Here is a 26,244-nt window from a genome sequence, read left to right as displayed (position 1 = left end):
TGGTGAGGACTGCGCGCGTTTGATGACGCACCCTGTAACGTCACGGAGAGAGGCGGGGAATATGAATGCTTTGATAATATCAGGCTTAGCGGCGGGAGATATGATTTAGTGTCACAAAAGCAAGTCAGCCAGGTCAATAGCGCCCGTCATAGGATTATCACATTATGTCGGCGCACACCAGCCGGATTTATCGTTTCTTTAGTGGACAAAAAGTCGGTTGACGCCCATAGGAAATTGTACTATTAGCGGACAAAAGGAGTGGTCTTAAAACACTTTCCCCCTGACAACGAACAATACAAACAACTTTCTCAGAACACCCCCATTTTGTGTAATTGCAACCATTTCGGGACACCGCGAGTGTTCTTAGAACACATTCAACTAGACAGATTACAATACGGGCAGCGTCCTGAGGACACCCCCAGTTTGTATATTTACAAACAATTAAGTACACCGCGAGTGTTCATAGCTCATTTTTACCTTCCTTGCGAACAAAAATGACACATACTCCGTCCTCTAAACACCCCACCATTTAGTTTATTTACAAAATGTCCGAACAGCCGTGTTCTCCGCGGACAAATCGAACACAACAAAAACGTCTAGCACATAAAAAAAAAAAAACATTGAACCTATCTCATACTCCCCCACCCTCCCCAAACACTCTTACACACCAACACAGGGCACTAAATACAATTTTTTATCCACGTTTCACCGCGCTGTACGCGGTCGACGGCGAATACAAGATGGCGGGCGACACAGAAAATCTGACACGCTCCACGCCCCTCGCTGTCCAATCAGCGAACACGTCACACGTCCGCGGACATGACGCAAGGCCATGGGCCAATCGGGGTGCTGTCCGCGGAGCGAACAGGGAAGTCCATCCGCGAAGCGAACACAGATATCACTAATTTTTTTGCCTTACATTTTGGTCATTTTTAAAAAAAACTACTGGACGAATTTGCACCAAATTTGCAAAAGCACGCTTTCGGGACCAGGCCGCCACTCCTGCCACAAATTTGGTGTAAATCCGTCAAGCGGTTCGGGCTGTAGCCGTGCGCAAAGTTTTTTCCCATTCAGTCTATGGGAAAAAAAAAGTTTTGGGACCCCCCGTATAACTTTTCCCCCCCTGGACGAATCCTCACCAAACTTTGCAAAAAAATTCAGAGTGGGCCATATACTTTTTTGCAAAGTTTGGTGAGGATTCGTCCAAGGGGAGCAAAGTTATTAGCCGCCCAAAAAGTGCTCTTCCTATGGAAACACCAACTTAACCATAACTACTTGGCCACTACCGTGGCCATGTAATCATATAATATATATATATATGTATATATATATATATATGTAGAAATACGTCATACCGCGGTATAAAGTTAAGCGGAGTGCACTCTGAAAAGCAGTCCAGTGAAACAGTGCCACACCAAACACAGAGTCCAGGAACCATGGGTCTCCAAGCATCCAAAATATACTTAAATTAGTTAAATGCCATGGACAGGTAAAAAAGTAACACGATAAACAACGAGTTTCGTGGCAAACTGGCCACTTGTTCACGTTTTCGGATGCAAACTCAAGGGAAGGACATATAAACCAGCATACTCTGTATGATCCCTGTGTAGAGCTACGTGCATTGACATTAAAACTCATTTTACAAAGTCGGCCATATTTGAACATGTTACAAAACTTAGTAAGTCATATTAGTTACACTGAAATGTGTTCAAACAAGCATCAGATGAACTGTCATTTTTGTTTTTTTTCCCCAACCTGTAATACAACTAGCACAAAAGTTAGTTTATATTCACAGATTGCCTAGTATGCAGTGATGTTATTGGCATATGAAAAATACCGAATTGGGCAAAATGATGCTGTATGCATACAAATCTGCCTAGTGCGCGATCCTGATGGCTCTATTATATTGCCATTTTTGCATTCATCATAGATAAGGTTACATTTATGTACAAGTGAATAAGTAGTTATATTGATAAATGGCCAGTAAACCCTGTAAAGGGCAACTCTGTCTATTGAGCAAACAATCTATTGCATAGTTCGATCTTATATAGTTGGAGTACATAGTGTTGATGGCAATGGCATGTCTAGGTTTATAGAATGCGGTTGGGTTATTTATGTAATATGTTGTAACATAACAAGTTGTTGCTCATTTAAAGTGCAATTGCCTTAAATATGCAATAGCCAATTTATTACTAATAAAGTGCAATGTACATCAGTAGCAGCAAATTCAGTAGCAGCAAATTCAATTTTACCCCTTGTGGGGATACATAAAGTGCAAGTGCCTAAGTGTGCAAATATGCAATATCCCGCTATGGGTAAAGTGTCAATGCAGTTAAGCAGCCAATAATATACCCTCTATACGGGTTAGTAAAGTGCTAAGTGCATACAGTGCCTAGACATTAGATAAACATATACACACATTGCCAAAAATATAAAAGCAATAAATTGCATAATTGAAAGATATAAAACCACTAGATTAAAGACACATAATTGTTAGCTGGCCAAATGTGCAGTTGTAGAAAAACACGTACAGGAAAGGCACGTTTAATAATAAGAATGCTGGTTGACTAGTGTTCCTAAATAACAAAGCAAAAGCATTGCTCACCCATAAAAAAAAGAAGATTAAGATACGACAGCTAAAATGGAGAGATTCTAAAATTCATTCAATTTCTCATTTGTTAATAAAATATTGATTTGATCATTTCTCTGTCATTTAAAAGCTAAAATGAAAACTAAACCTGTGTCACCTAAATTTCAAACTGTATGTATTAATGGAGATTAAATGTCCAATTGCCAAAAAATCATGCAAGATAGGGGAAACGAGGTAAAAACAGTAGCAATAAAATCATTAACAGTTTCAAATCTACAAGTGAATTGCCTTCCTTGCAGATCCTAGATACGAATGCAGTCAATTAGCTCAAGTGCCCAGAAACGTGTAAAGTTCCTCATCCAGATTATGGCCCTTTAGCTTCTTTGTTTCCAAATCTAGAATGTACTTGGTCTCAGAATGTCTGAGGAGGAGCTCCCGATTACCTCCTCTTGGTGCCTTGGGAACTGTGCATATGCCAAAGTAAGCAAAACCTTCTAGTTTTCCTCCATGCTTTTCCTGAAAATGTAGAGCCATCAGGTATGTAGGATCAGTGTTCTTGATGGCTCTTATATGCTGGAGAATCCTAAGATTCAATTTACCAATGGTACTCCCCACATATCATTTGTCACAGGGACAAGTCAATACATACACAACATACTCAGTTTCACATGTAATACGAGATATTATAGTCATATGTTTGTGTAGTATCGGATGCAGGTAGTTTTTGGTATTTTTGGCAAATGTGCACGCCTTACATTTCATGCACTTCTGAAAACCTTCTGATGTGACATTCATCCAACTTTCTCCTACTGGAATAATCTGAGGGCTCATATAACTGGATACAAGGTTATCCCGGAGTGAGGTAGAGTGTCTGAAGGTGATGTTTATATTATTGCCCAGAATGCTTCCTAAATGTTCATCTTGTTTTAATATATGCCAATGTTTGTGCATTATGTGGCATATATTCTTGAAGCTTTACTGTATGTGAGAATTAATTAGTATCTAGTGTATCTGGGCTTATCACTGTAGAGACTTTAGACATCAGCAATTTAGAGCGATCTTTTTCTCGTGCTTTGCTGTGTGCTCTTTCTAACACTCTCTTGGGGTAGCCTCTTGATAGGAACTTTACAGCCATCCTTCTGCATTCATTGTCAAAGGTTTCGATTTCGAAACAATTCTGTCTCATGCGGATAAATTCACCATAAGGTATGCTCCATTTGAGGGGTGTGGGGTGGTTGCTTTTTGCATGTAGGGGTATGTTGGAGCTTGTAGGTTTTCGATAGAGTTCAGTCACTAATTCTCCTTGTGCCACAGTAATAAGAATATCTAAGTAAACGATAGCAGTCTTGCTGTGGTACTCAGTGAATTATAAACCAAATTTCTTTACATTAAGTGACTTAACAAATTCCAACCATTCAGTAATTGATCCATCCCAAATTTCAAAGAGGTCATCTATATAGTGTAGCCAAAGTACAATGATGGAGCAAAAGTTGTTCCCATCCCTGTACCTTGCAGCTGAGTAAAGAAATTCTTGTTAAACAGAAAACTGTTATTTGTCAAACAGAGATTTATCATTTCCAGAATCATCTTCCCATGTTCTAAGTAGTTTAGTGATCTGGTTTGTAAAAAATATTCACATGATTTCAGGCCATCTTTCTGCTTAATTGATCTGTAAAGAGAGACCACATCCAGTGTTGCTAATACATAAGTATCTTCCCAAGGTATCCCATCAATTTTGTTCAGGAAGTCCTTAGTATCTCTTAGAAATGACGGTAAAGTGGTGACAAATTTGATTAAAGTTTTGTCCACTAATTTCAAATAAATGTTCAAGGAGTGCTCCGCACAACGTGACTATTGGCCTCCCTGGTGGTCTAGTTTTATTTTTATGTACCTTGGGAAGAAGATAAATGGTGGGCATCACTGGAAACTTGGGATGCAGGTATTTACACATATCCTCATCAAGCAGGCCTTTCTCTTTCCATTTGATTAGTAATTCAAAAAGTGTGTCATTCATCTCCGCCGTAGGATCTGTAACCAGCAGCTTATAACACTCTGTATCTTTTAGTTGTCGATTTGCTTCATTGATATAGTATTGCCGGTTCATAATGACTATGTTAGTACCCTTGTCCGAGGGTTTGATAACATAATCATCTAATAAACATATGCCAGACAGGGTCTTCTGCTCCCGGCGGGTGAGATTGTCTTTGGTGTCCATTTTCATTTTTCTAAATTTCTTCAGATCTCTAATTACCAGGTCTTGAAAGGCCTCAACATTTCCTACTGGGTTGAACATGGGATTGAAACGTGACTTCAGTTTGAGATTACTTTTACTCGACCAGTCATTATGAATATCCATGAGGTCCCATTGTGGGTCACTTATGTCTTCGTTATCTTGCCATTCTGTTTCAAGATGGATGGGATCACGTAATATGTGTGAATCCTCTATTGTTACTGGGGTGCAGCCACTCAGAGATTCGTCTTTCTTTGGCTTTCGTGGGTTGATAGCAAAAAACTTTCTCAGCCGTATTTTACACATTTACCTATCAAAGTCTATTCTAGTTTCAGCGTAGTTATAGGAAGAGGAGGGACAGAAATTCAGGCCCAATTTGAGTACTGATTGTTCTTCGCAGGTGAACTCTCGTGATGTGAGGTTGATGATTGATATGTCTGGCATACTACTTTCCACTTGCATTAGTTTTTTGTCCCAGAGCGTGTTTGTCTGTCTGTCTTGTCTGTTGCTGCGGTATCTGTGGCAGTTGATCCTCCTTGTTTGCTTGATCCTCGTGACCTGGTTGATTTTCCTCCTCCTCTTCCTTGTGTTTTTTTGTTGTCATTGTTGTTTCTGCCATCCATTCCTAAAAGTCTAATTTCTTCTAAAAAATTCTATCTTTTTCCCTGGGGCTGTTCATTTTCGCTTTCTGTAGTGTCTATATCTGAGGATGATGGTTCACTGGGTATGTTGTTGTCTGCAATGGATGTGACTATGGGGAGTTTCTGTCTTAATGTGTCAAACCTTTGGCAAATGTGAATACTCTCCCTTGCTCATAGTCATCCTTGTCCCACAGGAATCTCTGCTGTTTTCTCTGCTTTATTTCTTCCTCAAATGTTTTGTACCCCTTCTCCATACTCGTACGGATGGCTTTCCCTTCTTCACTAGGACTGATAGCCTTTAATTCTTCTTCTATGTCTTCTATTTTTGGCAAAAGTTTCTGTCGATCAATTTTGGCATATTTAATAAGGATGTTAAGAAATGTCACTGAGCATTTGTTGCTAGATTGTCCCCATTCTTCTAGCATTGCAGGGTCCTGTTCTTCATAGGTGGGTGTTGTCAGTATGCATAGCCCTCTAGGGATATGTCCCACGTCAACATAATTTTGCAGGGAATATTCTTCCCACCATTTGCTGATTTCCCGTCTCTGTAGCTTTTCAAGTTCTCTTAGAAGACTCACTTCGTTTTTGGACTGTGCCTGTGTTGGCTTATTAGTAGGTTTATTGATGGCAGTACAGGTTTGTTTTTCACCAAATAAAAACACTGCTTGCTCTTTACGTGCGCTTTCTCTGTCCATTTGTGTTGACATGGTGTATTAAGTAGTGCTTGGATATGGGTCTGGAACTCTCTTGAAAAATATTATATAAATATGCATATAAACAAGTTAAGGATGGATGTTTCCACTACGCATTATAGCAGTTCTGCACTGTAGTAGTAAGAAGGCCTAATTTCTAGTATGTTGCAGTTAAAAAGCAAATTGAATTATAAAGTGAATCTCAGCAGACAAGGCAGGATGAGCCAAAGAAGCCAAGGTCTTATCAAACTAGAGTGAACTGACATTGGATACAAATTGTGTGAAAGAACAGAACTCCTGTTCAGAAGGCATGAACATAAAAAGGAAGACATCAGAGGTCTATTTAAAAATAGTATTAAAAGCACTAGAAGCTCGATTCCATGATCTCTAGTCACATGGAAGGATGAAGTTGGACAAATGAGATGATCACACCTACACACGAGGGCAGAGCATGCTTTCACTCCGTGAATTTCTCAGAGCTAAGAACACTCTCAAGGCTGAGCTTCAAAGCCTAATTGACAGTAGACCACTGAGGTGATGATGGATTGATATGCTAATTGGTGGGAAGCAATGGTTAAGGTGAGCTCACCAGCACCTGGATGGCCAGCCTGCATGCTGCTAGATGTAGATTGAAAAGTACTGACGGTGGTTAGAGTGCCAACCAATTGTAGAGGACTGCAAATTTAGGGGTCCTATAGTTGTGTAAACCAATGGGATGCCGTGTATTTAGTGACATGCACGGTGGTCATTTTTAGGGGAGGGCTTAGTTGCCCCACCTGTTAAGTAACCAATCACATAGTCACACTTTTTTATACTTATATGGATCGTATACTTAGATGTTCACTCAGAGCCAATCACCCATACTCATAGGTTTTTGTAGTTTGCCATGTAGGATGACGTTGGTAGTGACACAGGTCAAAGTCATTGATGACGAGGTTTGTGTATACATTCTCTGTTTTTTCTTAAATGCATTGAGTAAGAGGATTGAGCGAATTCGTTGATGTTCTTTATGCTCCCTGTTTTAGATCATTGATTTTAAAACAGTCTTCCTTTTGCCAACACCTGAGTCGTTTTGATTATTGATGTATGAATAAAAATCTGCATCCCCGTCCATCTCCAGGGTAATTTCTACTCATCTTAAAGGACTGGGTTACCCAGTTCAGTTGCATTTTAGGAACTCTTGGGACCACCTTGCAGCCTGAGATGCGCTAAGGGACACTTGGAAACTGTCAGTAGACCAGTTTCATAAACTAATATGCTGAATTATCAAATTATAAATGCTTGTGCATTCGCTGCCTTCCCTGGTACACATGAACTTTGCTTCCTGACTTCGAATGTATCAAAGGCTGCTCATATCTTACATCATGATTTTAGGAACGTGTTATTTGCAATGTACAGCCAGCTTGTATGGTTGCTAGGCAGTATAATAAAATGTGAATTCATTTCTAATGAAAGCAAGTTCTAAGGCCTGTTTACAGGGCCTGGGTCTGATACTAGGCCTTACATACTTACCTATAATTCAAGCTACACTACCTATTGGTTATTTATTTAGAACACAGTGTGTTGGGGTCACCTTAATGCATAGGTAGGACTGTGTGGCTATCAACAAAGCCCCCTCCATTTAGTGTGCTAATCCTGCAGCTGATAGGTTTGTGCCTCATTACCATGCTGAACTTGCATTTTTACCACAGATTAATGCACAAACTATACAAACTGCTGTGCAATCTACAAAGCACAAACACCAGGTTCGGCATTGCGGTTTTCCAAGTCCACTGGTGCCACAGTTGAATTGCACAGGCAGAGACAAAGGATTAGAAACCATTAAAGTGCAATAGTTACATACCAGTTTGTAAAAGCGGAGCTCTCCCTGGAAGAGCGAACCTGATATATGTTATCATCCATCGAGTGGGGCGTTCACTGCCACAGGATCAAGGTGATTGCATTAATAACCTCTTAAACACAGCAAGCTGCTTGGGTTCTTTTAAGTTTAGAAGGTCCTCGCATACTACCAATGTTGCTTCTTGGCGCTGTAACCTGGGATAGCACCATATGTTTCACCTTAGAGGTACCCACACCCTGCAGATTGAACACAGATGTGTGGGACGAGCTCTTAACCCACAGAGCCGCCTTGCTGATATTACTCATCTTCCTCATGCAATTGGTGTTCGAGATTTGAGGTTTGTCTTGAATGCCTGTGGTTTTTAAACTATTCTGTTCTTGGTAGAGAACTCTTCCTGAACTGGGAGGTTGCAAAAAAAATAACACACTGTTAGGCAGAATCCTGTGCAGTTCCCTTGGGGACCACTGCAAGAAGATTAAGACTACAGGAGTAAGGAGTAAACCCAATTGGTAGCAGTTCGTACCACCCAGATGTACCTGGTAGCTGTGGCTGAGCAGTCAGACCCCTCTCAGGAAGAGTAGGGCAGTATATAGAGTATACACAATAGGGCTAAAAACACAGTAGAGCAAACAAACACTGACCAGAGCTTTGCATCACAAGTATATCATTATTTATTTAAAACACACTTTAGGAAATACACTAGCACTCTAAATCAAAAGCAAGTTAAAACACAGTCAGGTAAAGCATAGACACCTCCCTTGATAACTATTAGACAAGTCAGAGTTAAAACACCACTATTTGTTAAAACAGATGTGAGCGCATAACCTAGATGGCACTCCAATAGTTAAGTTAAAGGGAGAGAAAAAAGCAGGGCATAAAAATAAAACAGTTCCCAACACCTTTAGAAGTTCAAAGCAAGGGAGTAAAGGCAGTATACACGGTAGAGCCAAAGTTCATAGGCCAGGCCCACTTTAAATGGAGCAAAGCGAAATGTGCCCAAGATCACACCGTTTAAAATGCACTAAAAGTCTTTGCAGAATGTTCAAAAGAGGTTGGGGTGATTCAAAAAGTAAAGTTAGAAGGTCTGGGGCCAACCCAGTTGGAAAGCCAAGGATTTAAGGGTCACCTTTAGCAATCCCTAGAAAGGGAGGCCAGGCAGAACACAGTATTTTATAGAGAGAGGAAGCTCCAGAGGTGGCAGTTGTTCTTGGCAGTGGTTGCAGTTCATTGTTTCAACCAGGGGAAGAGAGGATCTCGTCAAGGAGGAAACTTGGAGTCGATGCACTGCCCAGGGATGAAACCAGCCGCGGAGTTCGTCGGTTAAAAGGTGCGTTCCTGTTATTCGCGGTCAAAGTGGTGAAGCTTGGCTATCCGGCCACCGGGGTGCTTGGCACGGGCGATTCAACCAAGAGACGTCTTTGGAAGGTGAAAGGGGCGAACTGGTTGATCTCACCAGCTCAAAGGAAGAAGACTTGTCCAGCAAAAGATCTTCTCTTGTTGTCGGGAAAGTGGTGAGTTCATTGCAGCAGGGCTCCACCGGTGGTGTAGTCATTGCAGATGGCTCAGCTTCTTCCCTCTTCGGATTCTTAGGTCCTGTGGTGACTTCTGAAGTTCCAGTCCCAAAAGCCCTGCTTTTATGCAGAAAAACCCCCATTCAACAGCCTCGCTGTCACTCAAACATGCTAAGTGGTGAGCCGGGCGGCTCACCAGTGGGCCAATCAGAATAGAGTGCGACTTGGGTTGCTAAGGCAATGCAGTCCAGGGTGCCAATTCCCCTCCCCACACATCCTGTGAAACCCAGACAGAGTGGCACAATTTGGAGGGCTTCTGTGGAGAAGCCCGCCCAAAAGTGGAATAAAGGGCCCGACCTTGGTTGAGTTACAGAGACGGACACAAATGCCATTTTACAAAAGAGTTCTGGCAAAAAGACCCAACCGTTGATTTAATATTAAATTAATAAACCAGTGGTATATTTAACATTGCACCAAAAAGTGGTGTGTTTAAAATCAATGGGAAAATCCCATAGGAAATATTCCGGTGGAATATTTTGAGTGGTAACCACTGCCACCAGCCAGAAACTCGACAAGGGGGGACTGGACAGTGCCCCCTTGGAAACAGACCCAGGGGCAATCGAATTAACCCCTTCCAGTACTTCCACAATATGATGGTTTGTACTGGTTCTGTTCACAATTTTGGACTAGTAAAGTCAATGGTGACTTTACATGCCCTGGGAGACAGTAGTCAGTCGCAGGGTATGGAGTCTATGTTTGGGGTCACTATGACACCCCTGTGATACTGCACTGACGAGGCTGTGTAACACATACACAAAAACAGATGATACCCTATGGAGTAAAAGACCCCATAGCCCAGAAGCACAAAAAGAGCCAAAGACATACCTCAAATCATGCCTAAGATTGGTAGGAAAAGAGTCTCACTCTTAGCAGGAGAAAAAAACAAACCCCAAAAATCCAGAAAAGCTGCTGGGGGACTCACTAGGTTTGGGAAATTAGCCTTATAAGAGATTTCTCCCTAACACTCGCCCCCGCCCCAGACTAAGGGACAGGAGGATTGAATTCACTCCTGGATGAATCTCATACCTCTAGTCGGTTATAAACATCCTAGAGAGACCATCAGCATTTTGGTGGTGACACCCTGACCTGTGCTCAATGGTGAAATCAAACCCGTGGAGGCAGATTGACCATCTCAATAGTTTTGGGTTCTCCCCTTTCATTTGCATTAACCATCTCAAGGGTTGGTGGTCCGTCTGAATAAAAAAAGTAGAACCATACAATTATGGCCTAAACTTCTTCTGAGCCCACACAATGGCAAAACATTATCTTTCAATAGTTGCCCACCTTGTCTCAGGATCCTTCAGTTTTCTACTGATGAAGCAAATGGGGTGTTCCCTACCTTTCCCATCCAGTTGACTAAGGACTGCACCTACACATGCATTAGAAGCATCTGTCTGTACAATGAAAGTTTGGTGGTAGTCAGGAGCTCTTAGCACTGGAGCTTGACAAAGGGCTTTCTTCAGGTTTTCAAAAGCCTAATTGCACTCCTCATTCCATCTGAACTTTTTAGGGAACGTAGGAGAGGAGATCACATTCAGTGGAGAAGCTATGGTCCCATAGTTCTCTATGAAATTCCTGTAGTACCCAGTGAGGCCTAAGAAGGCTCTCCCCTGGGTCTGAGTAGTAGGTGTTGTCCAATTTTGCACAGCTTCAATCTTGCTGGGCAAAGGCCTTATTTCTCCACCTCCTACCTCATTTCCAAGTTAGACCACTTTACTCTGTCCAATCTGGCATTTACTTGCCTTTATTGTCCGATTGGCCTGCTTTAGAGTCTGCAAAACATGTCCTAGGTGGTCAACATGCTCTTCCCAGGTTTGGCTGAATACTGCAATGTCATCCAAGTATGCCATGCAGAAGTCCTCCATCCCAGTCAGAACCTGATTTACCAAATACCTTCACGAATGGTGGCTTACTCTGACCTCCTTCTGGTCTGGGACCAGAAGGTACACTAGCCTGATTTGCTTTCCCATGTGGGTTACCCTTATGGTGCTGTTTGGGGACCTCTTTGGTATTGGAATTAGTGGAATTCTCTTTGGAGTCCTTTTTAGGCTGTTTTCCCTCATCCTTTTTCTGAGTTACCCCAGAATCCTTGTGAGTAGCCCTGTTGGCAACCCACAAGTCAGCAGCCTTAGCTAGCTTCTTGGAATCTATTTCCTTTGAATCAGCCAAGTGCTGTCTGAGCTCAGGAGAGCAGGCATCATAAATTGACTACAACATAACAAGATTTTTCATTCCTTCATAAGTGTTCACTCTGTAACCCTTAATCCATCCCTTTAACTTCTTCAAACTTTCACTCACCCAGGTAGCCCAAGGGGTACCATCATGCTTTTTGAGGGTCCTAAACCTCTTAAGGTACTGGGAAGGGGTCTTCCCAAATCTAGCTATTAAAGCTAGCTTCACACATTCATAGTCCATCCTATCCACCTCCCCCAACTCCATTACCACATCAGATGCAACAGGGGGGAGCCTAGAGAACAACCAAGGAAGCGACTGATTCCCTGTGATGTCCTGGAGCCCATGATTATACTCAAACATAGCCAACCAATCTAACACATCCAACTTAGGTTCATACATACCCACAATATCTTTAGGCATCTGGGGTCTTTTGGGACTGGAACTCCTAGAGGATCCAGGGAGAGAAGTATTTTCAACAGACAATTTCTTCATTTCTAGCTCATGCTTGAGCTCCATTTCTCTGAGCCTTAGTTCTTGGTGCTTTTGTTCAGATTGGGCAATAATTCTTTTGAACTCTAATTCAAGTCTAATTTTTTCTAGTTCAATGAATGCAGGACTTAAGGTGGGACCTGACAGAGGTCCAGTAGCCACAGCTTGAGGTGGCACAGCAGGCAGAGGGCCAGTGGGGACAGTTACATCAGCCTCACCTTCCTCATCTGTCTCTACAACAATGCTATCAAGATTTTGATTCATATCACCTTCCTTACTGTTGGTTACATTTGCTGGAGAGGTAGGTTCCTCTGAACCACTACCCAGACTTTGGTTTTCTAACAATCTTTCAATAAGTTAGATTTTCTTGCCTTTTACAGGGAGATCCTTATGTCTACAAAGAACTCTTAAACAATCAGCAGTTTTGGCAGACAAGGATTCCTGGCTGTAACTTTGCATAGTTGACTTGTTAAAACATAGCTTTTACAGTGCTAAACTTGGTGGTTAGTTGCACTAAAGTATGAGAAACGCTCTAAAATGTATACTCAATACAAATCCCACCGCTGTACACCAGTGTTAGGCAGAATCCTGTGCAGTTCCCTTGGGGACCACTGCAAGAAGATTAAGACTACAGGAGTAAGCAGTAAACCCAATTGGTAGCAGTCCGTACCGCCCAGATTTACCTGGTAGCTGTGGCTGAGCAGTCAGACCCCTCTCAGGAAGAGTAGGGCAGTATATGGAGTATTCAAAATAGGGCTAAAAACACAGTAGAGCAAACAAACACTGACCAGAGCTTTGCATCAAAAGTATATAATTATTTATTTAAAACACACTTTAGGAAATACACTAGCACTCTAAATCAAAAGCAAGTTAAAACATAGTCAGATAAAGTATAGACACCTCCCTTGATAACTATTATACAAGTCAGAGTTAAAACGCCAATATTTGTTAAAACAGATGTGAGTGCGTAACCTAGATGGCACTCCAATAGTTAAGTTAAAGGGAGAGAAAAAGGCAGGGCATGAAAATAAAACAGTTCCCAACACTTTTAGAACTTCAAAGCCAGGGAGTAAATGCAGTATACACTGTAGAGCCAAAGTTCATAGGCCAGGCCCACTTTAAATGGAGCAAAGCGAAATGTGCCCAAGATCACACAGTTTAAAATGCACTAAAAGTCTTTGAAGAATGTTCAAAAGAGGTTGGGGTGATTCAAGAAGTAAAGTTAGAAGGTTTGGGGCCAACCCAGTTGGAAAGCCAAGGATTTAAGGGTCACCTTTAGCAATCTGTGGAAAGGGGGGCCAGGCAGAACACAGACCTTTAGCAATCTGTGGAAAGGGGGGCCAGGCAGAACACAGTACCTTAAAGAGAGAGGAAGCTCCAGCGGTGGCAGTTGTTCCTGGCAGTGGTTGCAGTTCGTTGTTTCGACCAGGGGAAGAGAGGATCTCGTCGAGGAGGAAATTTGGAGTCGATGCACTGCCCAAGGATGAAACCAGACGCGGAGTTTGTCGGCTAAAAGGTGCGTTCCTGTTATTCACGGTAAAAGTGGTGAAGCTTGGCTATCCGGCCGCCGGGATGCTTGACACGGGCGATTTGACCAAGAGACGTCTTTGGAAGGCAAAAGGGGCGAACTGGTTGATCCCACCAGCTCAAAGGAAGAAGACTCGTCCAGCAGAAGATCTTCTCTTGTCATTGGGAAAGTGGTGAGTTTGTTGCAGCAGGGCTCCACCGGTGGTGTCGTTGTTGCAGATGGCTCAGCTTCTTCCCTCTTTGGATTCTTAGGTCCTGTGGCAACTTCTGAAGTTCCAGTCCCAAAAGCCCTGCTTATATGCAGAAAAACCGCCATTCAACAGCCTGTCACTCAAACATGCTAAGTGGTGACCGGGCGGCTCACCGCTGGGCCAATCAGAATAGAGTGCGACTTGGGTTGCTAAGGCAACGCAGTCCAGGGTGCCAATTCCCCTCCCCACACATCCTGTGGAACCCAGACAATGTGGCACCATTTGGGGGGCTTCTGTGGGGAAGCCCGCCCAAAAGTGGAACAAAGGGCCCGACCTTGGTTGGAGTTACAGAGACGGACACAAACGCCATTTTAGAAAAGAGTTCTGGCAAAAAGACCCAACCGTTGATTTAATATTAAATAAATAAACCGGTGTTATCTTTAACATTGCACCAAAAAGTGGTCTGTTTCAAATCAATGGGAAAATCCCATAGGAAATATTCTGGTGGAATATTTTGCGTGGTAACCACTGCCACCAGCCAGAAACTCGACAACGGGGGGACTGGACGGTGCCCCCTTAAAAACAGATCCAGGGGCAATCTAATTAACCCCTTCCAGTACTTCCACAATATGATGGTTTGTACTGGCTCTGTTCACAATTTTGGACTAGTAAAGTCAATGGTGACTTTACATGCCCTGGGAGACAGTAGTCAGTCCCAGGGTATGGAGTCTATGTTTGGGATTCACTATGACACCCCTGTGTTACTGCACTGAGGGTGCTGTATAACACATACACAAAAACAGATGATACCCTGTGGAGTAAAAGACCCCATAGCCCATAAGCACACAAAAAGGGTCAAAGACATACCTCAAATCATCCCTAAGTGTGGCAGGAAAAGAGTCTCACTCTTAGCAGGAGAAAAAAACAAACCCCAAAAATCCAGCAAAGCTGCTGGGGGACTCACAAGGTTTGGGAAATTAGCCTTATAAGAGAATTCTCCCTAACACACAACTCTACAATTAAGTGAATTTAATTGAATAGTAACGAATGAGTTAATGTTGCGATATGACACATGAACATCAAACCGCATAATACTACGATTCTTTTCAGAATTATGCAGAGTGGTGCCGTCTAAGTGCTAATAACTTACGAATAGCAGGACAAGGCTAATTCAATGGGTGTTCACTGCCTTTTGCTAACATTTCGGCGAACACTGCACTCGGTATTATTGCATATTCGGATAGAGCTCCAAAATCCATGCTTAATTATAACGCCAACAATAGCTATCTGGCCGGTTAAGCATCGTTAACGGAAATGCTTGATTTTTTTTTCTTCCAAATAAGGCTTCAATAAATAAGCCACCTGGCAAATCAAGTCACTTTTAGCTTCGGTGTTTGAAGCGTTCACAACACGCCCCTCCCGCCTGGCCTGACACTTAAACTGGTAGTAATAACGGATCCCCGAGGACATCAATAGAGTCGCTGTGTTGAATAATCACAGGCTCTCTCCCAGGCAGGAGGCTTGCAGCAGCAGCAGCAGCACCAGCTCCACTGCCTGTGACATCACGGGAGAGGCTCAAAGCCCTCTGCGAGCTCCCTTCGTTATCCTCTCCGCTGGTCTCTCGCCGTCTCCACAGCCGTAGATCTGGTCACACGGAGGCAGCCAGCTTTCCGGGAGGGCTTTCTGAACCGAGGACTCGGAAAGGCAACCACCAGGAAGCAAACCAGGCGAGCTGCAGGATGAAATTCATCTCTGCGTGTTACTTGCTGCATTTTTTCCCGGCTCTGGCTTTCAGCGCCAGGTGAGTGACAGGATGCGTTTTCTTACAGCTGTCTGTCTGAATTGTCCCGCTGACCTCGGAGCAGCTCGTAAATCAGTCTTTGTGTTTGCCGGGAATGGCACAGTCTTTTCTCATGATGGCAACTTCAGGCGCGTTTTTCAGTGCTTGGCTAGTGATCTCTCACCTGAATAGCCACGCTAGTATACTGCTTTCCTCTTCTGCCAGAGCTGCGGGCATTGCAAGAGCGTGCACACACCACATCGCAAATTAAGTGGGGACACAGACCCACGATAGGCACTAACTGCTAATAGGAATGCTGTGCCTGCTGCAGCCCTGCTTGACAAAGCGGTTTTTCTTTAGACTGAACAGTACACTTTGAATGAGTATTTTGAATAAATGAACGCATCGAGAAAAACTCCCATTAACTAATTGTTTTATACAACGTGAAATCTCTACACGTAGGTACACTATTGAAGTGAACACGTTTGATAAAGTTGCAAGAAAAGCTGGCTCTGAACTATGCTTGTTTTCCCTACGCGTGACCTGCCACCTTGGTGTGTAACGCGCGCAGAATCTAAAGACACGCAGCCCGCCGGCACTGGGCTGAGCGGAAGCTGCTCGCTTTCCGCGGGGCAACCGATTCACAGGGCTTCCGAGTAGCGAGGCATTCACTCGGCATGCCTGCACGACCGGGGCGCTCCATGCATGGACAAAAGTTCATATTGTAGGCACATCGCATGCCTCCTTCCGCTCTTGCACGTTGGCATGGCGTTGCTGCAGTGTTTACAGGGCAGCTCAGTGTGAATGACCCTGCTGCATGTATGAGGGCAGTGCCTCTTAACGACTGCCCATCCCAGCGAAGCATATAGGTCTGAACATCTGCTCGTGGCTGTAAGGAGCATGTGTGTATTCTGCGCATCACAGCTGCAGCCACTGCACATCCGCCTCCACCATTATCTAGTCCTAAGTTTGATCTTACTGCATACCTGCCAGTTGCTCAGCAATCTGAGGGGGCTTCTTGGGTGTGCATGCTTGAAGGGTGCAGTGACAGCTGCACGTGCAGCAATGACAGACAGGTCGAATCAGGGGGAAGGCTGTGGAGTTGCATCTCTGCTCTTGTAAAGGATTGAAATTCACTGAAATTCAATATTATATATGTGCTTATGTTTTCGGGGGGCTTTGGAAATATACTCATCTAGTCTTCAGCAGTCATCATGTTGTAGGCTGCTAACATAGTATGAACATGCTGTCATGCTTGTTTTCTTTGAAGAATGATTCCTGTGGATGCGAATTGTGGATTGAAAGCATTCTGTTTATTTTTTTTATTTTTTGTGCACTCAAATTGGAAAGCCAAGAGAAACATAATAAACAATGACTGGACCATGGTGGACAAAGTTTGCAAAGTATTGACAACACGCAATGATGTGCACGCCCCTGTGAACGGTTGTACATGCCTCAGAGTGAGCTCTGCTCCCCGATATTCACCCTAGGCAAGACGAATCATGACGTAGCTTAGCTGTTACCTTGAGAACAAGACGACCTTGGCTAGAGCCCGTGTCCTATCACATTCGATATCGCTGCATGTTAAACATATTGTTGTAAGTTGAATGCTAACGAGGGCCATGTGGGCACACTGGGCTGGTGGTTGGATGGCACAAACAAGCATGCTTAGTTCTGAAGTAAGGGAGCCAGATATGTACACGCAGTGTCTCTTCTTTAAACGCCGAATCCCGCCTTACTCTTTTGCTGTGGATGGTGCATTGGGGGATGTTGGTTTTTAAAACCTACATAGTGGTGGATAAACATAAAAACATCTAAATATGCCATGCATTCTGCAATGACGTTTCAATTTCGCGATGCCATCCTCTTTAAGCGTCTTGCTTCATTATTATGCATTCATGGCTTCTAAATAGGGGTTTGGGATAACACCACCGAGGGTTCATCTTCTCATGGGCGTAATTTTAGGGGGGGGGGGCAGGGGTGTTTGTCCCCCCCACAACTTTCATGACACACCATTTTGTCCCCATTCATTTGCCTTTGGCACCTTTTCTTCAGATGTCATGTTCCCCCCCAACATTTTCAACAAAGTTACTCCACTGAATCTTTTTCGCCCCATTTTGAGGACTGGTGGCCCTGTTGGAGCGATTTGGAGTTTAACAAACGAATGCATGTGAAATGGGGCGTCTGAGTCTGTTTCCCTGTGTAGTTTCCTCTTAATGCACAGAATGAATTGTTCTTAGTTCATCAGCACATACACTGCAACTGTGTTTCCGCTGTGGATGTGACCAGTACGGTCTGACCCAGTGTGCCAACTGAGACGCGGTTGGTGCTTAGCTCTGGTGATATGTTCAGAGTTGTTCGCTCTGTGGTGTATTGCAGGCTGTGGCTGTAGATGTTTGGTGATATTAATAACATTAACTTGAGAAGTAGAAGACTTGGCACTGTTTAGCAATGTAGAACCACACCTCTGGGTGAAGCTAACTTAACTTGACAGCTAATGTTCAGTTTGAAGAAATTAAAGTCTATGATGTAACTCAGAGACGTAAAGTAAGCACTGGCTTCAGAGATGTGCGTGCAAGTTAAACTCCTGTCAGGTCTGAGCAAGCCCTCATGCTGCAGGCTTGATGAATCAAGTGTCACTGAGGTCGGTAGTAAAATCAACTATGACATCAGTGCTTGATGTGAGAGGATTGTGGCCGAAAGTACTTCACAGGAATATGCATTCATTAGTAGAAGCAGAACTAAGAGTGCCTTAGCAAGGTTAGTAAGGTCACATATAGCCCGATTATTGGCAATTACAAACAACTTTCCTAATGTACTATTTCAAACCTGCAAAGCTGTTACGAACCATTTTCTTCTATGTTGTAGAAACCGTGGCTCGAGTAGGTGGCGTATTAAACTTGGGCAACAGGAGATACCGTCTGATTTAAAAGAAACAACAACAAAAAAAAACACAATGTGCTGTGCTGGTGAGCAGGCTGTATAGACGATTGGTTTTCCTGTTTCTTGCCAAGCAATGCATGAAGTCATGGGTTAGATATGTAGGTCTGAGTAGAGCTTTAGCAAAGTGCCACTGTACTGTATAGCACATTTGAAAATAAATCAATCATCCAGCTAATGTTGCACTACTGGACCAGTTCAATATTATACCTTAGCAGCCAAGGCCCAGAACTATCAGGAGTTGGACTTTGAACCCAATGAAGTGGGTTCTCGCCATGTCCGGCAGGTTGAGCAATGAAAACGTGTTCATGTTTCAGAACTAGGGCCACTCTGATCAAGGATATCTGTAAATACCAGTGACGAGGTTGGTGGGCAGCAAACGGTGCAGAAGGCCTCACGTCCAAGTTATTAGACTGGGGTAAAGGGAGGGTCTTTGACTTGGGTAATACAATAGTATCACCTGGTACCCTAGTAACTTTCATTATTGTTGTTAATAGCACCCTTGACAAAAATGCAGAGTGTTATGGGTTTTATTGTTGGTGAAAAAACGGCCTCTGGGAGCACATATGCTGTGTTTATTAGAATAACAACTTCCGAACCAAATATAATATAGTTGCTATGGTAATGGCATTAAGAGGGCACCATTCTCAGCACCTCAACAAGTTCCATGGCAGCAGCAGGTTCCACAGGTGAGGGGAACGCCGGACCGAGAGGTTTTGTGCGGGAGCACTGTTGTATTCTGATTTGTATGCAGATATGTGGCATCCCTTTTTAGTTTGGGCTATTAGGTGCCGCTTGCAACAACTTTAAAGCCCAAACTATTGCATCTGAGTACTGATTTAAGTACAGGTAGGGAGGAGTGGCATATGAGGAGGGACACAACAGAATGATATTTGAGGAGGGACACACAGTGTATAGCTGTTGTTTGGTTATGAGCCCACCCATTGCCTGTCCATAGACATGCTAATCCTTATGGCCACTCCCATCCTTTCCTGCCTCTCCCCGCCCAAAACTCTTTCTCATGGGAACTCTTGGAGCTTGAGAGCTTGCTTTAATGAAGGCTTCTGCTTCGTGCAGAGTGCTGATGTGCTGATGTAAGGCACAGCAATTGAGGCGAGAAGCATTATTGCTGTTTCCTCCCGGGTTAACATCCGGTTGCTACATGCAATTTTCACGTATGGCATAATCAAGCGTATAACCCCTTCAAGAATCTATAATCCTACGCTATAGTTCTAAATGTTAAAGTCGCAATTAATGCTCAGCTTCCTGTAACTCTGAAATGGATCCGACTTTGAACCCGTGGATACGTTTTGTCCTGATACTGCCTTATCAAGGATTGCTTCAGTCCTAAAGGTTGTGTCTGAAAAATTCTTTGAGGAGCCCCGTGCTGTAGAAAGGGGGTGCTTTCATAATCATGGCCCTTTAAGATGGTGGCTGAGATTTCAGAAAATCACACTGCCGACTGGGAATCTGGGGAATATATTCTTTGCCCACGGTTTCATTGTATTTACTGCCAATCTTTATGTTTGCTTTCCAATCAGGTGCGGGTGGAGGGGGTGCTTATGTGCCTCAGTAACATTGGTTCTAGTGTGACCTGCTGAGACTCAAAAGTGCATGCCACTGTTTTTTTGTTTTTTTACATTTGTAATGCACCCAAGCCCAGGGTCATCAGGGCGCTGTTGCATCCGATTACACTGTGATTAGAAATCGTAGAAAGTACTGAGTGTCATGAAACAGAGGAGGACCTGTTTAGGTGAAAAGCCATGCCTCGAGAGCTTTCTGGCAGGGTAGGTAGGCAGGTTCTGCTCTTGGTTCTGGAAGGAGGGAGTTCCAGTGTTTAGCTGCAATAGAGGGGAATCCAGATCCTGCTCCTCTTGATGTTTTTGTTTTGGGCGTTTTCAGCTGGTAGGCCTTACTTGGTCTAGTGGCATAATTAATGTGGAGTTGCTTTAGATAGGCATTTGTGCATGATGGAGAGAGTCTTGAAGATTATCCGTTCCTGGATTGGTAGCCAATGTACTTTCTTTCCGGTGTCAGTGATGTGGTCTCTTCTGGAGATGCTCAGGGCTGCTCAAAGTAAATTATTTTGTATGACCTGGAGTTTGTCCAAGTTATTTTGTTAACTGCCAGTGAGGAGGACATTACAGTAGTCCAGTCTTGCTCCGATGGTGGCTCTAGCAATGGTTAGGCAGCTCGCAGGTTAGAGGAAGTGTCTGGCTGCGTTGATAAGTTTTGTTGTGTTTTTTTGAAGGAGAGCATAGCATTTAGATGACCCACAAATGTTTTTAAGTGGATATTGGAATTTGGATGCTATCAATGAGAAAAGATGTGAAGTCTCCTCCAAGTTTGCCGAACAGTGTGGATGAGCCCACAAGCAGGATCTCAGTCTTTTCATCATTGAGGCAGAGGTCGTTGGTTGCCATCCAAGTTTGGGTAGTGGAATATATTTTGTTTTGTTGATTGTCAGGGAATCCTTTGGGTGGGAGCCAGTTAAGGGTAGGAGGATTTGTGTGTCATCAGTATAATTTGTGTATGAGACACTCAGGGAGTCAAGCAGGTCGAACAGGGGCTCTGTGAAAATATTGTAAAGGGAGTGGGGACACACAGGACCCTTGAGGGACCCAGCAAGGAATGGGGATAGGAGATACATTGTCCGTGTCTGAGAAGACTCTCATGGACCTGTTTGAGAGAAAGGATCTGATCCACAAAGTTGCTTCTAGCGAGAAGTTGACGGAGGAGGTGAGATGTTGACAGTGAGTGCTGTGGTTAACTAGATCAAAGGCTTCCAAAAGGTCTAACAGGAGGATGATAGCTGGTTTTGCTTCATCTTTTAGGGAGACAGGGATTTTTAAGTCCAGGAGGGCAGATTTGGTACCATGCCCAGGTCGGAAGCCAGATTGGCGTGATCCTAGGATATGGTGTGCCTCGAGGTATGCTTGAATTTGTATATATACTGCCCTATACAGGATCTTGAGAAGGAAGGGTTCTGTGGTAATTGGGCAGTAGTTGTTTGGGGATAGTGGGTCGAGTGAGGGTTTCTTTAGAAGTGGGAGTGTCCACGCTTCTTTAAGACTGTTTGGGACTAGACTGGAAGAGAAGGATGCCTTGATGAATTTAGTTAAGAATGGGACTAAGGTATCAGAGCGAGCACTCTTTGATCTCTTTGGCTGGGCAGATATCCCCATTGCACCTAGATGATTTGAGGGTTTTGAGCATCTTTGCTGTTTCTTCCATATTCACATTTCTGAATTTAAAGGTTTGATGGAGTAATAGGGCTTGGTGGGGGAAGGTGGGTGATTGAGGGTTGTGGCTCCTTGTTTCTCTGCAATTTTACATTGAAGGGATGCAATTTCTGGCACGCATTGCCTCCTGAAAAATGCTGCACCAGGTTTCATCCTTGATGAGAGTATTCCGTGGGGCAGAGGGGGTTTCTAGTTCCCTGAGTATTTTAAATAGCTCTTGCGAGCTGCAGTTGGTGTTGGCTATCCTTGCGTTATAGGCTGATGATTTAGCCTGAATGATGGGCTCCTTGTATTAGTTTACTAAGCCAGTGAAGGTAGATTTGGTGGTGGTTTTTCTTTTCCAGGTCCATTGCGCTACCCTTTTTTTCCGATCATAGTGTTGCGAGGTCTGCGGAGAACCAGGGGTTGATGTAATTGGTGGGTTAGCTTTCTTTGGTAGGAGCGGGGCAACCACATGGGCTGCGCTGGTGAGGGTTCTCATGTAGAGGTTGGCCAAGGTTTCTGGGTCCACTGCATCATAGAGGTCGGTAGTGAGAGTGCTAAGGAAGGGTATGATGTGTATTTGGTAATGTTTCTGGAGCTATGTGCTAGACTGTGTGGTTTGATTGATTGATTGATTGATTGATTGTTTATTTATGTAGCGCTTATACACAATGTGTTTCCAAGCACTTCAAGGCAGGGAGGCAACAAGGGAGAATACAATGACATTCTTACAGGTCCTTGATACAATTAAGAATGAGAAATTAACTATCATACTCAGCCTAACAACATTTTTGACTGTCCAAGTGCATTTGACATAAGGTGGGGAAATGGGGGTGGGAAGGAGAATGAGACAGCGGCTAACTTCCTATGTCTGATGACAATTGAGATAGTGTCAGAATTGAACAAGAGGTAGGGTGGAGTTGGGAGAAGGGGAAGAACAAAACAAGCAACTATTGTAATAGGTCTGACGATATTTAAGATAGTGCTGGTGGGGGAGAGGGAGGAAAACAAATGGGGTGGGAGACAAACAAGCTGCACTCATGCAGGTCAGGTGACATTTCTGATAGAGTAAGAGCGATTGACAATGAAAAAAAAGGTGGGGTGTAAAGAGACAGACAAGCGGCTAACTTACGATGCCTGATGACAGTTGAGATAGTGCCAGAATTAGACAAGAGGCGGGGGGAGAAGGAGAAGAACAAAACAAGCAACTCCCATACTAGGCTTGATGACATTTCAGGTAGTGCCGGAGAGGAAGTAAACAACGAAGGAGGGGGGAACTGACAGCTACCATCATACTAGGTCGGATGACATTTCAGATAGAGTAAGTGCAATAATGTAGCAAGGGGAAGGGGCAGAGGGGAGAGAGGAAGATGGCGAGAAAGGGAGAAGTGAGTAGACTGTGAGTGTGGTGAAAGAGAAGAAGAGGCAAGCAGGAAGACAGAAAGACAAACAAGAGATCACAAACATGAAATGGGGGGCAGCGAAGATGACACAATAAGTTTGCACAAGAAACACAGTCAGGTGTGAAGTAAAATAAATGCATACAATAAAGGTCAATTGAAATAGGCTAAATGAATACAGCACAGGCCTAAATGGAAATAAGCTAAACAATAATGTGCAAAGATGAACTCCAAGGAGGGATTGATGTGGGAGGGTGGGTAGAAGGAGAGGATTAAACAGGGGACAAGTGTAGAGTGTGATAGAAGGGATTCTAGCAAACAAGTGAGCATGCATATGAAAAGGGGGCAAGGAACAGCACACAGACCACCCACGCAACCGGGGGGCAAGGAGCAGCAAACAGACCACCCAGGCAACCCATGGGGGGAGCAAGCAGCCACACACAGACCACCTAGGCAACCAAAGGGGGCAAGGAGCAGCACACAGACCACTCTGGCAACCAGAGGGGGGGCAAGGAGCAGAACACAGGCACCCAAGCAAACGGGGGGCGGCAAGGAGCAGCACACAGACCACCCAGGCAACCAGAGGGGGGGGCAAGGAGCAGCACACAGACCACCCAGGCAAACAGAGGGGGGGGCAAGGAGCAGCACACAGACCACCCAGGAAACAAGGGGCGGTAAGGAGCAGCACACAGACACCCAGGCAACAGGGGGAAGGAACAGCACACAGGCACCCAGGCAACCAGAGGGGGGGAAAGGAGCAGCACAAATACACCCAGGCAACTGGGGGGCAAGGAGCAGCGAGCAGGGTTACGGTAGCTGACAGGGAGCAGGCATGGGCCTTAGAAGTGGTCCTTTGTACAGTGGGGCGGTTCCCGCCTCCCAGTGCAACCCATTGGCAGATGAGGTTGAGGGTTCCAATGGGGAAGGGGCAAGTTGAGGTTGCACAAGTAGCATCAGAAGCAGCCACCTTGGAAAGGGGGTGAGGGCTACCCAAAACAATGAACAAGACTCATAATTGAGCAATTCGAGGCCACACACAGCACAATGCAGCCAAAACATGTGCTACAGCACGTGTGTTTCATCACAATAAATGGCTGCAATTACACGCAGTAAATACCAAATAATGGCCAAAATCAAGAACTGTGAGATACATTTTCATTTTGATGGTACGGGCCTCTGGCTGCTATTGGGGACAACAAGGCTTACCTTGATGAGGAAGCGCTCACAGTTGGTGGCGGTGGTTGCTGGAGACAAAGAACAGCTGAGTCCAATGAAAGATGTGCATGGAGAGTGTGGGAACAGCTGATTCCAGGGAAAGTCGAATCGAGGAAATGAAGGTCCTGGGTCCAGGAGTGGGCCGGCTCCTGCCTCCCGGTGCAACCCATTGGCAGATGAGGTCGAGGGTGCCAATGGGGAGGGGGTAAGTCCATGCTGCACAACTAGCAGCGGAAGCAGCCGTCTTGGAAGGGGGGTGAGGGCTACCCAAAATAATGAAGAAGGCTCATAATGTAGCAATTTGAGGTCACACGCAGAACAATGCAGCCAAAGCACGTGCCACAGCACGTGTGTTTCATCAAAATAAATGGCTGCAATTGCACGCAGTAAACATCAAATAATACCCAAATTCAAGTACAGTGAAATAAATGTTCATTTTGATGCTAGGGGCCTCTGGCAGTTATTGGAGGCCACAATGCTTACCTTGATGAGGGAGCACCCACAGCTGTTGCTGGGGGTTGCAGGAGACAAAGAACAGCTGAGTGCAATGAAAAATGTGCACGGAAAGCGTGAGAACAGCTGATTCCAGGGAAAGGCGAAGCGAGAAATTAAGGTCCTGTGGACAGAACTGGGCCTTTGCACAGTGGGCCGGCTCCCACCTCCCGGTGCAACCCATTGGCAGATGAGGTCGAGGGTGCCAATGGGGAGGGGACAAGTAGATGTTGCACAAGTAGCATCGGTAGCAGCCATCTTGGAAGTGGGGTGAGGGCTACCCAAAAGATTCTTGGAGATGGGGGTGAAGCTTTTAATAACGGAAGGGTGAAGCATGTGATGTGGTGGTCTGACCAGGGGCATAGGGAGTTAAACAAGATAGATATATGGCAGTTGATGTCAGAGATCTAGTCTAGGGATCTCCTTTTGTTGTGACTTGCACCACATATTCAGTGGGTGAAACCTAGGTCAGTTAGGTCATTTGCTAATGTGGTAGCAGTTTGGTCATGAGGATCAAGGCAGCTTAGGTTGAGGTCTCATAGGATTATGACTCTACAATTTGGTTTGATGTTAGTTCCAATGGAGTGTAAGAGTTCTGCTTCAAGGGTTATGGGAGCGCCAGGTAAACGGTATGTGGATGGTGATTACGTCTGAAAGGGAGGAGATGAGTTTAAGAGAGAGATGTTTGCAGTTTCTTACTACTGAAGAGTGGGTAAATTGCACTTTAAGTGATTCTCTGTGGATGAGGGCTACTCCACCATCCCTAGAATCGGTTCTGTCCCATCTGAGTATGGTGAATCCTTCTGGAAGTGCCAAGGAGAATGCTGGTCCGGAGGCAGGATGGAGTCAAGTTCAGATATGTTGAGTTGTTGAGATGAGTTGTTGGCCTCAAGGGACCAACAGCAGCAGGAGATGGACACTGTGAGGGAAACACTGAATGTGGAGATGTTGGCCTCAAAGGAATCCCAATGTCAAGATGCAGAATCCCAGAGTAAAGGCCTGCAGGTTGAGATGTTGGCCTTAAGGGGGTCCCGCGGTCAAGACTTGGATTCCATGTGGCAATCTCTGCTTGATGATATGTTTGCAACAAGGGACAACCTCCACCAAGAGATGGGTTCCTTTAGACAATCCCCAACATGCAGTTGGAGACATCAAACGTCTCTATGCATGATGACCCTTTCGCCACTCGTGACATCCATCACCAGTACCTTGTATCTATTGGGGTCCTCATGCACACATCACTCTCC

General features: G+C 44.4%; 1 protein-coding gene across 3 annotated transcripts in view; it reads left to right on the top strand.

Annotated features, from left to right (window-relative positions):
* Nucleotides 1-15,349: 15,349 nt before the first annotated feature.
* The window catches only part of LUZP2 (leucine zipper protein 2), a 1,804,399-nt gene continuing 1,793,504 nt past the window's right edge, over nt 15,350-26,244 (top strand). The window contains exon 1 of one of the 3 annotated variants that reach the window (XM_069623501.1): nt 15,350-15,747. In XM_069623501.1, the coding sequence (XP_069479602.1) occupies nt 15,686-15,747 (62 nt within the window). In that variant the 5' untranslated portion in view covers nt 15,350-15,685. The remainder of the gene's footprint in view (nt 15,748-26,244) is intronic. The other 2 variants (XM_069623499.1, XM_069623500.1) reach the window with 2 other exon arrangements.

This window comes from Ambystoma mexicanum, chromosome 11 (genome assembly GCF_040938575.1).
Source record: "Ambystoma mexicanum isolate Mex_15411 chromosome 11, UKY_AmexF1_1, whole genome shotgun sequence".
In the NCBI taxonomy this organism is placed as follows: domain Eukaryota; kingdom Metazoa; phylum Chordata; class Amphibia; order Caudata; family Ambystomatidae; genus Ambystoma; species Ambystoma mexicanum.
The sequence above is the reverse complement of the archived record's forward strand: the minus strand, read 5'-3'. Positions and strand labels throughout refer to the sequence as shown.